Genomic DNA, 15,242 nt, shown 5'->3' with positions numbered 1-15,242 from the left:
TGGGAAGATGCAAGGGTAACCTCTTCCTTTTCCTGAGTTTTCTGCAGTGACAAACTACAACACTTTAATGTAAGGAGAAAGTGGCACTTGCGTAGAAGGAATATTTCTCCCTCTGAGATCTCTTCTCTATGTGAATTCCCACCCAATCCGCAGTCTTAACCTACTGTCTTCCTTATTCCAGGACTGGCAATCTTTCAGCAAAGGAGGGGTAGGTTGTATTTTTCTTTCCCCAGTTAGCTATTAAGTGTGCCAATGGAAACTTGGCGGGAAGCTGAAGATGCTGCTTCTGCCTGTGGCAGGAGGTCTCAGTTCCTGCTGAATTTGGAGCTCTGTGGGGGCGAGAAGCAAATGCATCTCCCAGACATCTCTTTGAAAGTGCCACAGCTCTCTGCCCAGACCCCCCTCCTTGCTGTTGTCTTCCTCTGTGCTCTGCAGCTTGGCTATAGTTGGGCAAGTGGCCCTGGGAATTAAATGACACAAAATACCAGCCCTGGTACCCTGGCATTCAACAGCTGGAGGCAGTCAGCTGAAATGGTGTGGCTGGGCTGGAACCCCAGACATGCATTGTGTGAAGCACCTTTCTTTTTTTCTATTTATCTAAAACTGACTGTTCTAAAACAAGGAGACCACACAGCGAATATATATTCTCCAGGGAACTGCGAAATACTAGGTGGCTGGGACAGCAAGTGTTGGGACTGACTTTCTCATAGACTCTTTGAATAACTAAACCTAGAGGCACACTGACATTTTGGGGATAAGCCAGCCTCACCCTTCATAATTAGGGCAGAAGCCCTCTGTGGGTTGACAACATCTCTATGTTGCCAGCTGTCAGGTACCGAATTATCCAAGGACCCAGAGAAATGTTGATGTCACTGGAATTTACGCAACACGCACTTCAAAAACAGACTCTTAACAACAGAGGAACTTGACTATTTAATATCTACTTAAATATTTTGCTAGACAAAAACTACATCATATGTTTGTGGGTATGTATGGGGACTTACTCTCATACATGGTATTCTTCCTCTGTTTCCCCCAGGGAGCAACTCTTTTGCGCACTTAAGCAAGCTGGAAACAATTGAAACTAAATCCCAGTATGTAATGTGAATCCTGCATTTAGTGGGTTTGACTTTCAAAAATGCAAATACACACAGGCCCTGATGACTTCAATAGCATTTATGGGTGCTCAGTGCTTGTATAAATGTCACACTATTTATAACATATTTCTGTGTCCTTTTTTATATTCTCTATTGGCCCATTTGTTTTCCACTGTGGTATCTTTGATTGACATAGTCACATCAGGATGTAGCATGTGTTTGAATAATTAAGAAAATACAAATAAAAGTTATTGTTATTCTAGTCCATATTTTTCCATTGCTCAGCCACCAAAGATGACAGTACCATTTCACTACCGCTTTTTGCATTCTATGGGAGAAAAATACTTTTAGTTTTGCAGTGGTTTATTAAACCTTCGAAGTCCAATTATTTGCCCCTAGAGTTCCCCCCCCACACACACCCCAAGCTTTAAAAAATTGTTTCAGCTATATCCAAACTCATGCCAACTTCCTGGCTTCTTGGCCGCAACCCATCAGCGAGTGCTCGACTAAGAACCACTTTGAGACTCTCCTTGAATCTCTTCTTCTTGCTGCTTCCTACGAAGAAGTAAACAAGGGGGTTGATGCTACTATTAACAGTTGAGAGAACAATGGTGACATGGTTCTTCTGGCTGAGCAAAGATGACCAGTGGTGGTAATTCAGAAGATACAGCAGCCTCATAGGCATGGCAAAGATGAGGAAGACAATGACTGTGGCCACAATGATGATGTAGAGCTTTGACGAGTGAGGTCTCAGGGAGTTACGATGAATCCTGATAACCAAGATCAGGCTGGACAAAATCATTAGAGGAATAAAGATCATGAAGGTCAGGATCCATGTGAAGATGAGCAGTGCTTTGCAATGGTTGCCGTCGTCGAATTGTTCCTTTGCTGAATCATCTTTGCATGTTACGTATTCAGCTACCGTCATCAGAAAAGACAGAGTCCACAGAATTGCACACACAATTGCTGATTGGTGCTGTGACCGGTGGCATCGGTACCAGATGGGGTAAACAATAGACAGACACCTCTCAATACTGATGGCTGTCAGGAGATAGAGACCAGTATTATATCCGAGAAGGAAGACAATAGACAGTGTGGTGGTTATATAATAGTAAAAACCATACGCAAATCCAAATCCAGCAATGTACTCAATGGACAGAATAAATGTACAAAGCAGTAAGGAGATGTCAGCAATGGACAGGTGTGTGATGTACGCAGTGAATGGGTTTCTTTTGATCTGGAAGCAGAGGCACCAGAGGACAATTCCATTTTCACAAAAACCCAGGAAGGAGATGACCATAATTACCCAAAGTGGGGTCAATATCTCCCAGACTCTTTCCTGTGTTGAAAAGTTTCTGTGCATTGAGATGTTCTCTGTGCCTTCGCTGGGATGAAACGTTATGTTTGGCTCATCCATGGGGAAAGCTCAAGTTTGGATAGCACAGCTCTTCCTTCTGTAAATATGTATAAAAATATACTGTGAGCATTGCGTGCTCCTCCCCTCCCCCTTTTCTTTCTGTTCTGTGGACCCTCAATTTCTGGTCGTATCTGAAAGCCTTAGAAGAAAGAACATCAGCTTTGATATACTGACATTAGCTGAAACCCAGTTAGAACTACTCTTGGCAATGTTCAAGATCGCCAAGCCCATCATGCTACAAAAATCCTGAGCTTTCATCTCTGTGGGGTTCAGCATATGACTGCTAAACCACAGCTAAAGAGATACCCTCAAGGAGCTCTTGGACAAGCAAAGTCTCCATCACATTGCAAAGTTTAATGATCTACTGGCCACAGATAGCATCGGTGGTTCTTGTTAGAGCCCTAGATTGTTCTCAGACAAGTCTATTCAGCTCCTATTGAAGCTAATGACATTAAATTTAAGTTAAATGTATGTATTTCAAGTTAATTTGAGTCATAAATTTTTACTTTAAAAAAAAAATGATACCAGTGTCACTTTTCAAGGAAAGGCTTTAATTAAGTCAGTGAAAATGATATGTAGTTACTCAGCATTTTATTCTCTCCAAGTACAGAGGTGGAAGAAAGGTGAAATGCCACTATTTTGAGACAGTCATTTTTTTACCAGCTTTAAGAGTCATTTATCATAGCATAACATAATTTAACCATTTTTACACACTCAGAACACTTAGCACAACTGCAAATATGCTGCAAACATTACAAATCCAACCCATCACAAGGACAACTAGTTGTTTGGGTTTCTTGCCATTGTTATAATGGCTTTAACTGTTATTTTGCTGAGTTATAGAACAAGTTATCCTTTTGTATGTCTCTTTTTATCTCATAACAGAGAATTAGCAGCATTGACTTCAGCTGATTTTCAGACAAATACTTCATGCTTTCCTCCCTGTTAACTTCCCAGCTGCCCCTGTGATGATACAGAGTCGCATTCAGGACCTTTGCTAATTTACTGATGTTAACAGGGACTGACTATTGGCAATAAGCTTGCCCAGCTGACTTGTTTCATCCACATAAGCAGCTCTGTTCATTAACATGCCATAGTGAGAATTTACCCATACCCTCAAGCAGCTAAGAACATCAAATGCAAAGTAAAGAAATTTTACTGGGGCAACTTTTGCAATGATTATTTAAACAGAGCCATTGACCCCAGTCATAAATTTTCTCTCATGAGCCCTGTGTTTCTGGGGTTCACAACAGCCTCTTAAGACAGGATATCACAGTCTGAAAAAGAGCATTCAGTAAACAACCTGGGAAGCCTCAGGGCTTGCTGGCATTTAAACCTGCACAAAAATGCTAATGGTGATCCCACCTGCACATTGACCATGCCACCATCAGAGACACAGTCAGAGGGAACAAACAACATAGCTGGAAATGTGGTAGAGAAGAGTGTGAATGCACCAAATGAATGCAGTGACTGGAGTGAGCGGCAAGCTTCCCAAAAGCAGTGTTCTGCAAAAAGTGCAGAGGGAAGGTGCTCAAACACCGTGCTGCTGGATAGTGTAGTAAAGCGTCACAGGAGAAAAGGAGAAGCTATCTACTTCAAGAGTTAAAACAAATAGGAAAGGGAAAAAAATAATTAAAATACTCAAGTATGAAAGAAAGACTCAAAGTATGAAAAGACTCAATAAAGTTCTTGATTCGTATCTCTGTATAAATGGAGTATTTCTCTCTGGAGAGTAACACAAAGAGGAAAACGTTCTGGACTTACCAAGGTCATTCCCAAGTGAGAGCATTCAGAGATGAGAATGGAAAAAATCCTCTCCTTCCAGATACATCCATGGCCTGTTCAGATTTCCCAAAGTTGTTGAAGAACTTCTTGAAGAAGCTGCAGGTTACCTTTCCAACCATTTGCCTTTGGTAAGAGGGCGAACAAACAGTGCCATGGCTCCCTCAAAAAGAAGTGTGCAGTTCTCCCATTGCTCCAAATGTCTGAGGCATGCCAAGCAAAGGGCCCCAGGCTCATCCACTGAGGCTGTGCTTCAAATGGCATCACTCAGTAACTGGCAAGTCATCTCGCTGAGAGCCTGGGAGTTAACTCTTGTGGGAACTGAATGGCAATATATGGAAAGTCCTGAGCTGCTACAATACCAAGAGACATAGTTTAAACAAACAAATGTGAAGTGAGTAGGAAATCTATTTGGGGCTGATAAGATCTGAAGGAAAAATCTCAATTTAGAACTATGCCACCAAATGGCATCTAAAAAAATACAAGTTGATTCGTAAATTTGTCTTATATTTTTTAATATGAGAAAAGAAAGCAAGAAAGACAGGGAGAAAGAGAAAGAAAGAGAAAAAAGATAGAAGGTGAGAAAAAGAAATAGAAGGAAGGAAGGAAGGAAGGAAGGAAGGAAGGAAGGAAGGAAGGATGGATCACAGAATGAAGAAAGTAGAAAAAAAAGAAACCACAGAGCAAAGAAAATAGCCACATCATTGTGTTAGTCTCATACATCCCTTCCTCTTGGTAAAAACTGTATCTTGAGATTATTCTACCAAAAAAACCTTAGACATATGAAGTGAAAATCTGTTCTTGAGATTTAAACTGTCTCCCCTGAAAAGTTCAAACAGGCCTAGGAGCAGATAAACTCTTTGAAAAGTCCCATGAGGATGTCCCCTGCTTTTGCCCTAAGTATTAGGTTGTTTTTATATTCAGATATTAGCAGAACAAACATTCTTAGCCAAAAAAGGAGACAGTTTGCTTGGTCTTCTCCTTTATATGTTTCACTAGAACTATCAAATCCCCAAATGGGAGAAACTACTTACCAATGTGAGAAATAAATGACCTCAAAGGGAGGGTCAGAATAAAGTTAGGAAAGAAACAGAGTGAAATAAAAACAGCTTCTAATTGCTTTTCATTTGCTTAAGCTGTGATCCACCTTAGGTTCAACAGCTATGGGACCACAAATTTCAAGCTACCTTGGAAAAACAAAAAAACCTGTTCCTTTCCCATAAAATGAGGTGTGCATATGAGTAATGACAAGGGTCATTCTAGGAACATGTTAACATTTCAAGATTGACCAGGTACCTGGGTTGGTAGCCCACTCAGTCTGCTGTGCAAGCACAACCCAAAATTGGGGATGCCCTGGCCTCTGTGTCTCCATGGTGCAAGTGGCTTGTGACACCTCTCTCACATGTACACAGCATTTCCTTCATGGCTGCTCCCTGGGGCACCATCAGTCATCATCTACATGGCCTGGGCAGCAGCGTGAAACCTGGTCTTGAGGGGAATAGGTCATGGACACAGCTTGTCCTTGGTGACTTCAGGAATAACGGGAAAGTTGAATAGCACAGGGGGACCCCATGCCTGCTGACCCTTGTAGTGTTTACATCAGATGCTGCCAAGAGATGGAGTGGCTATTTCTGAATCAGTTTAACTATTCACAGATTGAACAAGGGGACTACGATAACAAAGCATAGAACCCCAATAGATCTTGGACTAGAAAACAGTATAGACAGTAAAGACATGACGGACAGTATAGACACTCTGTTAATTTCAATCTAAACTGAAAATGCAGCGAGATGTGACACAAATTACTTTTTATCCTAAAAAATTTCTGTCATACACTAACCTGGTGGGACAGCCTTGTCAATGTACATCCACTGCAAGAGCAACCTTGCAGTGGATGTAAATTGAACGTTCCAACGCTTTCAAGTATCTTGCAGGTATGAAGCTAGAAGTGTTACCTTTTTATCGTTTTGCTTTGAGCCGTTGAATAATAACATTTTCTTATATCTCCAGTTCCCGGAAGCAGAAGGGAACCTGAAAAGGACTCACAATCCATTCATTAAACAAAACTCAACAACCTAGGATTTATAAACCAAATTAGAGGGATTTATGTGGTTCATACAGGTGCCAGTATATAAAGAGTCTTTGTGTACCTGACAGTCAGATTTCGTAATTATACATTTACACGAGCCATGACAAAAATCCCTAAGACACGAGCATTGGCAGCACTTTCAGGCAGTGCAATTTTTCCTGCTGGTCATTCAGTCATTACCACTTTCCAGCTGAAAATAATTCCATAATTATTCAGCTCAAACAAAGGTTAGGAGTTGGGCTTAGGTTGAGGAGTGTGGATGGAGGAGCTGGATTCAAAAAACTGACAGAGGGCTGACGGGCACACTGGAGAACTAAGGAGTTGTAAAATGACCAAAGCCCAGAGTGCTCTGGGGTGCCAGGGAGAGCAAACAGAGGACTCTGGGGAACACTGGGAACAAATAAACAGGTCCTAACTTTCTTAAGATCCATCAAGACTAAGGGATACTAGAAGAGCCAGAATAACTTATGGTTGCTCCTCAACAGGTGATATTGGAATATTGTTAAAGTAGCAGTTAAGCTTAGGGTAAACCTTAGGGTTAAGGTAACTCTAATCCAAAACACACTATAGACCTTGCTAGACATCTTTTATCCCGCTTGTATTAGCCATCAACCTAGCATATGCCCAGTTCCCTGAAAAGGTGGTAGTTGGTGGGTTGTGTTTTATAGGCAACAGGCATGAGAGCTGGATTTATTGTTGGGTTCTGCAAAGCAAGGTGAAAGTAGGTGTCACCAGCTAGTTTTGAGGCCAGCAGGGATCCTCTCTTCATAGTTAAATGTGAGGTTATGGTACAAGTTAAGATTCAAGAAAACAGAAGATAAAAACTGGCAAGACTAAGTACAGAATCAGGGTTAGGACGGAGACTCCTTGGTGGTGCTCAGTTGTTATAATCCTGTTAGTGGTAATCATAGGATTGTGTTTTTAGGAGAATGGTATGGAATAGCAGGCTCCAAAAACAAGGATTACTGCTTAATCCTGAAGCCCTACTGAGAGATTTTGGCAACTGAAGTTGGTAGGGGTGAATTAAGCATATTTTTTTTCTGGGTGGTTAAGACCTGCTGCCTGTTTGTGAAAGTGGATTTAGGGCCTGTGGCAGGGGGCCTGAAAACTAGGTGTGCTCTGAGACCCTGTGAAGAACCTTATCTGAGGCAAGAATAAGGCAGCTAGTGAGAGATGGGCAGTTCATGGTTACAGTTGAGACCACGCAGGTCGCTAAAATAGTTTGGTAAAGCTGTTTACAGGTTACTTTTCTACTCTTTGCCAGAGTTGGTTTTGGATGATTAATGCATTTTAGGTTCTTCTCTGAAATGGCTGATGAGAAGAGAGTAGTTAATAGCAGATAGAAAGCTGGGGGATAGACGGGCCCAAAAATGGCGTGCAGGGCTCTGGAAATCTTTGGAAGCGAAGTGAGGTGTCTGTCCTGTTACTGCGTTGCCCAGACGTGTGGCAGGTTAGAGGAATTTTTCACATGTAACTTCATGGACTGACTGTCGTGCGAGTGTGGGAGGATTTGGAGATGTTCCTGCTCCCGACTTGAGTCGCCCCTTCCTTTTCCTTTCACAGCTCGGGTGGTGTGCCGGGGCCCCCAGCAGCCACGCCGTGCGGCTGGAGGGGCAGAGCTCCAGCTCCCAGGGCCAGCGGGAGGTGTGAGCCATCCCAGAGGGGAGGACAACCCCAGGCTGCCTCCACTCCTGCAGCCCCACAACCAGAGGGGAAATTGGCCAGTTCGGGTACAGAAGCTGTACAGATGCATCCATACCATACCAGGTGGCTGCGTTTACCAGCCTGGATGCAGCACACATGATGTTCTGCATCTGAGCTGGTACCTCTGTGTCCTGTCATGGTGCTGGTGAGGAAGCAGCCAGAGGGAAACTGCAGGGAGTTACCCAAATCGGAGAGGGGTGGAGAGCAGAGCGAGAGTACTGGGAAGCGAGGAGCTCTTAGTGATGCTGTGAGCTTGGGAGAAACAAATATAAAATAACAAGGTTTCCTGTTGCCCATCTTCCTCTGGTTTTTTTGGGAGGGAAATAGAAAAAAATAAATTTTTTTGAGTTATAAAAATAAATGGAAAAGGTATTCTTGGGCAAGGAAAAGAATATATGTATCTTTACTAAAACCCACAGGTGTTCACCTCTCAAAGAATTTCTATAACATATTTCTGTACCTATTGGTTTAGAAGAAGTATCCTTTGCAAGTGGAAATGTGCTCCCGCTCTCTGCCTGCCTCCCACCGTGTCATGCAGAGGGAGAACCTGGGCCTTAATAAAGTGCAGAGCAGCCGTCTCTTTCTTCACAAACCAGCCTCACAGCTTTCTGTACTCTGATCCACTCTTCGTCATGCATTGTCTGAGCCTTTGGTCGTCAGCAGTCAGTCTCCTGCAAAGCCTCACCAACGTTTTGTTCCCTATCTCCCTCTTCATGAAAAATCACAGTGCAACCTTCATAAAACATTGCTTATTGACACAGCTGCTATCTTCAGCCACACTGAATGTGAGGTCTCCTCTATCCTTGGGTTTCAGAGGCTCTTCAACTGTCTGTAGACCTACCCTTTAGTCCTAATGTGTAGCAGGTAGTAGTTGTTACCTTGCAATGGTGGGATTTGTCCCCAGTAGAAATCTACCCTTGCTAAAATCATTCTGTATCTTATTTCTCTCTTGGGCCGATCACTGATGGCACAAACGCTGGCACCAAACCAAGAATTATCACACATCAGAAGAGAAAATACGCGTTGCCTGCCTGCTGGCAGCCCCACCAGCTACCAAGCATCAGGGCCACCACTGCTATGCAGTGTAAGACAATACAGGAAGCAGTATTTTCATTCTACATTTTCATTTTACATGTGTAAGACAATACAAGAATCCCTTGGGTAGAGAATAGGATAAGAATGAAAGTAATAACTTGGCATATATTATTAACCGGTATAGACAGTTTAGACCATTTTACATTCAGTTGTGCAATGCAGAAGTTACAGGATTAGAAAATATGAGACTCGTGACAGCAATGAGTCAGACCTTTCCATCATAAAAGGTTGGAAGGAAAACTTTGAGTGCCAAGTAGGCAGTAAACTTAGCTTTTACTTTGTTTAGGTTGAGATAAGATGGTGTGGTTTTATCCAGTTACCTCATATTGTCTAAGAAATCTTGTATTACTGATAAAGAAAGAAGAGTCTGGTGCTGTGGTGCTCTGTCCTTCAACCTGTGTTGTTTCTGGAGGTTCCAATCAACAGATGTCCAAATCCTTCTCGAAACAGAGCTGCTGGTCAGACTATGTTACATGAAGTGCCTGCCCTAGTAAGAAAGACTGCCCTGAAATAATCTTTACTCCTGATTGCACAAGTCTGTCTGTCTTCTTTCTCTTACACCTCTTTTTATTTTTATTCTGTATCACATATTCATCATTTACATGCATTTCTAACCCATCACAGAAGTTAGCCATTATTCTTTATTTGCTCTCTGCACTGCAGGAATAGGTGGTTAAGTAAAATCTTTGATGTTTGTTACTGTGAAACCTTAGTTTCTTTGGTTGGATTCACTGAACATTCATGATTTTTCAGCTGCAGTTTGGTGGTCCACCTGTCTTTCTGCACTCTGCTACTACACACAAGAGAAGTAGCTACAGTGCTAAGAATGCCTTGTATTGGAAAATTATTTAAAAGGATGATAGCTGTTGTGCTTCAAAAAATCAAGGTAGATGACATTGGAATTGTTGACAGCCTTTTCTGAACACTCTTTGGACTCAGCCAGGTTAGGTCTGTGACTCCTCAGGGCAACACCTATACAAGTTATCCAATGGCATATTTGCAAATGTAATTACTGTGTATAGATGGAATTAGATAATAAGCAATAAACAGAAAGAGTTTTGTAGTGACATGACTGAAAGAGCTGTGTATTGTATGATGCTGGGATTTAAAAAAGGAATTTCCATCTGAACTGTGAAAGTGGTCTAAAACTCCATGGATTAATTCAGTATTTTAAAATCAAAATTTCATTGTGGATATCATGTTGTGGTTCTGCGGGGAAACTGTAGTCCAGTTTTCTCATGTCTCATTTCTCCTTTATTGGATTGAACCTCCCACAATGTACCATGGAATAGGACTTTGTAATACAATCCTCTTTTCTCTTGCCGTCCAGTTTGGGAGCCTGGCTGACAGAGATGAACCAGAGCACAGTGCATCAAAATGTCATTTCAGAAGGAAAATACTTCTTTCTGCTTTAGGATTTTTCCCAAATGTTGAATTTTTAAAATTAAGAATCTCAAGTAGCCAAACATTTTCCTACGAGTAAAGTTTTTCTGTTATTTTAAACTGCTTCTAATACTAGTCTCTTTTCGAAGACAAAATATAGACTCAGAGATAATTTGTATTTTTCAAGGTGATCCAACTTGAAAACAAGTGCAAAACAAACTCACGCAGTAGGTTTACTGCATAAAGCCAGAAGGTCACTGAATGAAAACACTGATCTGTCTCACTCTTCTATCAAGTGTATATGACTGGAGTAGATATAGAACCCTAACATATCAAAAACATGCCATTATATTTTATGCAAAAGGATAAATGTAGCAACAGTACAAACCAATGATTCCGAGGGTAGAACTCATAAGGCCTCTGTTTATTCTGTCTCAGACTTCCTCATCAAAATTCCTCCTCTGCAAAATCGGAGCACTGGGAGGATAACTTCAAATCTGTGAGATGCTTAACTAGCATACTAATATAAATATTAAAAATACAAGGAATTCACCTACTACTTCGACCCCACTAACACAATAAGAACAGAGTTTGATTCTATTACAGTAAAAACAAGTGCCTTGGCTTTTCTTATGTTTCCACCTTTTCTAGCTTTCCCCTTTGTACCTGTGACAGAAATGGGACAAGATGCTCAGCTGTCCTAAGTCTTCACCAAGTCATGGAAATAAGTATCAGTAAACCAGGGAGCAATTCAGCCCCTGCAAATGAAGAAAGGCTGCTCTTGAGGACTCCAGGTTCAGGATTTCTAGCTCCCATGGTGATGTGGTGCTACATCTTGCCAAAGATTCAGCATGAACATCTATATTGGCTATGCCATCACTTTGCTTCCAGAAGCAGTATTGACTTGTCCTCTTCTATTCATAGGTTGGTTTGATAACAGCATTTGCTCTGCAGAGTTGAGATAACATGAAATAAATTAAGTGCACTGAGGTCAGGTTGTGAACAACAAGCAACCAAACTGCAGCTGGAGAGAAAGAAACTGAAGTTCTGCATTTTTTAGGAATTCCACTTCTTCCTGCATGAAAACGTCAAGTTCCTTCTTCATCTGATGTACATAAGTTAAAGACACCACTGCATTCTCCCTCCTCTTAACAGGGACCTCCAACACTTGAAGTCTCAGTCTTTTGTTAATAAAAAATATTTTCCTCAGAATTTAGATGCTTCAGGGACTATTGCTGCCTCTATTTCCTGCTGAACACATTTTCTAGGACTGTACTTTTTCTTCTTTGTAATGCATTCCCTTTATCTTTTGATGTCAAGGACACATGATTTTTCTTGCCCTATTAGCAGCACACCAGCATCTCTGTGTGGCTCTTGGCCATGCAATAGCTGCTGCTGGCCACAGCGTAGGCAGCTGCAGGACGGGCCCCAGGGCATGTCCCAGGTGGGCAGTTGTGCCTGCTTGTGCACCCAGGGTGGGATGGAGTGGGGCTGGGCTGGCTGTGCAGAGGAGAGCCAGGGTAGCACAGAAATGCTGAGGTTACCACCAGCACCCTAGCTAACACACTCTCAGAAAAATCATGGGATATAGCCCTGGCAAGGAAGCGCTTAACTGCACTTTAACTGCTCAGAAGGCACTTAGGTTAAAAAGCTAGAAGGCTGGCAGCTCTGCTTCATCCATCCTGTTTCTCTGCCTCGCTGTCCTATATTTTTTCTCCTAGTTCCTGGCCTAATCTTTTAATACCTTGTTGTGGTTTACGCGCACCCACGTTCCCACTGATGGGAATGTACATTCTCATATAGGAGCAGAGTTTACACGCATGACTCAAGGCATGCTTAATACCCACAAAAGCTTGAGTTTCTCCGCCTACATTGTCATGTGGACCGTTCCACCATAGTACAAAGAAATGGGACTCTGATCTAAGATATATTCTCAGCAAAGCTATTTCCTTAGTAGTCCTCCAAATATGGATTGATGGAAGGAGATAACAGAGTGTCAGTCATAGAGCCAGACAGAGCCTCCTTGTCAGGCTGAATGTAACAATAGTCCTGATGACTGTATAGTATATAATAAGCATAGTATTTATACACATACACACATCTTGCCATAATTAAACTTATTACTCTCCGGGGTGAAGAAAGGCTTAGTTTCTGTTGTTGCTTTTTTGGGGACAGGGATGAGGGAAGGAAGAATCAGTAAGAGACTAGAATACGGTTGACTGTGTAGAAACCATATTGGTCAGAAGAAAAAAAAAGCAAGTAAATAGGTTAGTGAAATAACTAGATGGACTGTATCTCTTTCATGGGAAAGTTTTGGAGGCATTGTGATGGCTGCAGACCGAAACAAGAGCTGTCTTTTCACACTAGGTAGAAATCAAGGGCCATTCTTCAGAGCTGCCAGGTGACTCCAGGGACAGAGCCCTGAAACAGGCACTGGAGGGGTAATAGGCTGCCCTCTCCTTTTCAGATAAATTATATAGTAGAATTAATAGGGGAGGAGCAGAACTGCAAAATCACAGAGCAAGGAAATGGTCTCAAAGCTGCCAGTGGCTGGCAGGTCACCACTGTTCCGGACCAGCAGCAGCCCATGGGCCCTGCAGACAAGGTGCAGAGGTCCATCACCCACATAGAACCTCTGTGGCATCATCCCTGGTGTGCATAGCTGCCCTACTTGCTCCTGTCATGCTTTGCTGTGGTGCCAGAGACCATGCAGATGAATTAATTCCTGAAGCTGGTGCTAAAGGGTCTACCAGCAGTCATACCCCTGCAGAGTGGTGATGAGGGAGGTCATGGCACTCACGCTCTCCTGCCTTCATACACCAGCGACGATCTGTGCGTAAAGGGGATCTCCAGGAGAGCCGTGGAGACAGGAACTGGTTACCCCAAGAGCCACATGCAGCACGAGGTCAGAATGATGAGGCAGTGGGGTTCATCCCTCATGTAGCACACAAGTCACTGGAGTCCGTGTCTCTTGGATCACGACCACTGGTTTGATGACTGCACTGTGAAAAAGGAGGCAAAACAGGAGGATGCTGACCAGGACCTGTAAACATGCATTTTCTGTTCCTACAACCCGTGATAGTCTCCATGTGCATCTACTAATCCTGTTTTGGCAGAGTTAACAGTACAGAATTTGTGAGCCCAACAACAGGGAATGAGCCCCAGGCTATGGAGTGCTTCCCAGTCCCAGCTAACTAGTTTTACAGGGGTTTCTTGCATCTTCTCAGCTACTTAAGCAAGCTGGTATGTGTACCTGAGGATGGGATCAGGGTGGAGCCTCTGAATACAAAGGCTTTGTATGGTATACAAACCACTAACTCCTCTGAAAGGCAAGCTCAATTCAGCATGGTGTGAGCACATTACTTAAATCACATCACCAAAATTCAGGCCTGTGCTCAGGCACTTTTTTCAATCAAGGCTGAAATGCTTCAATCTTCACATTTTCATCAGCTGTGAAGAAACAGCTGAGGGGGTGGCACTGTCTGTCCCATAACTGCAATTGCAAATCTTTCTCATGATGATCATTAAACTGTAGGTGTGGGTTTCCTGAAGGTATGTCGTGCCAGGCAAAACAAGGCCGGGCTTTTTAAGCATCCATCCTCTTGTGTCAGTGGTGAAACAGACTTCCCTGGTGGAAATGCGATTGAGTAAGCCTAATTACACCTTCTGGCTTCCAAGAACAGCCCTTTATGTTAATGCAACAGGAGATACATTCTCTGCCCTAATTCACAGCTGAGAGCACTCCCCGACTGCAGTAACCAGCATGATCTTCCAGAGCAGCAATACTCGTATTTTCACTTGTTCCTCACATGTCTCAAATACACCCTTGTATCACAAGCTGATCAGGCCTTTGTGTCACTCTCAGACATGGCTGTTGTAACACCAAGGTGAACTATGTGTTTGTGCTTTGAAAAGCCTTTCTTTCCTTACAAAACGTTGCATAAGAGTCAAAAATCCTTCTGGAATGGGCACAGGTGGCCCCTCCCTTCTAGGGTCATTTCTTTCTCATACGCCAAAGCCAAGCTGTTTCTCTCAGATGAGGATTTGGAAACGCTACTGGGGAAAAGAGGGGATGCATTTCCTTTTTGGGCCTCTGCCCTGGTCCCTTTTACTCTTGGATAACTTTATAATCTGATAGATGTAGAAGCCAGAGATACCCTCCTGGGGCTAGGCAAAGCCCTGATCTGCCAAATCATCTATTTGACAACTGATCTGAAAACAAACAAACCTTAAAATAGTATTTCTGCCATTGCATTGGTTCCAAACTTTCAGCCCTGAGTTGATTTGGACCAAGCTGAATAAGCAGTGCTAAAATGATTGTTGTGTCCTCCATATCACTCCAATGTCCACAGCTTTTGTTTTTTGATTTCCTCTGTTCTTCCTTTATGCCTGTTTCTTGATTTTTTCTTTTTTGCTCTGCCCTTTCTCTCATCACCTACATGTTCTGCAGCTCTCCCTTGAGATGTTCACTTCCTTCTCGTGACCACTCAAAGTGCAGACAAGGCTTGACAGATTGCAAAAACAAAAGAGAAGAATGATTGAAAGGAAAAAAACTCTAAGGAAAAAAACCATGTGATATTTTACTTCAGTGCTGACAGAGCCCTCAAAGCACAAGTAAAACTAGTATGGAGAGCATGTACCTTCATTATCTCCCTGTGACATCCCATCATTGCAT

General features: G+C 42.6%; 1 protein-coding gene across 1 annotated transcript; it reads right to left on the bottom strand.

The window, feature by feature from the left end:
• Nucleotides 1-1,524: 1,524 nt before the first annotated feature.
• Nucleotides 1,525-2,514, bottom strand: MAS1 (MAS1 proto-oncogene, G protein-coupled receptor). The gene has a single exon (XM_065632697.1). It carries the CDS (start codon nt 2,512-2,514, stop codon nt 1,525-1,527), a length of 990 nt encoding a protein of 329 aa, XP_065488769.1.
• Between the last annotated feature and the right edge of the window lie 12,728 nt (nt 2,515-15,242).

Source organism: Caloenas nicobarica, chromosome 3 (assembly GCF_036013445.1).
Source record: "Caloenas nicobarica isolate bCalNic1 chromosome 3, bCalNic1.hap1, whole genome shotgun sequence".
In the NCBI taxonomy this organism is placed as follows: Eukaryota; Metazoa; Chordata; class Aves; order Columbiformes; family Columbidae; genus Caloenas; species Caloenas nicobarica.
The sequence above is the reverse complement of the archived record's forward strand: the minus strand, read 5'-3'. Positions and strand labels throughout refer to the sequence as shown.

What these genes read in the sequence shown, in the direction of transcription:
- MAS1 (XM_065632697.1), bottom strand. Translation starts at nt 2,514, where the DNA reads ATGGATGAGCCAAACATAACGTTTCATCCCAGCGAAGGCACAGAGAAC.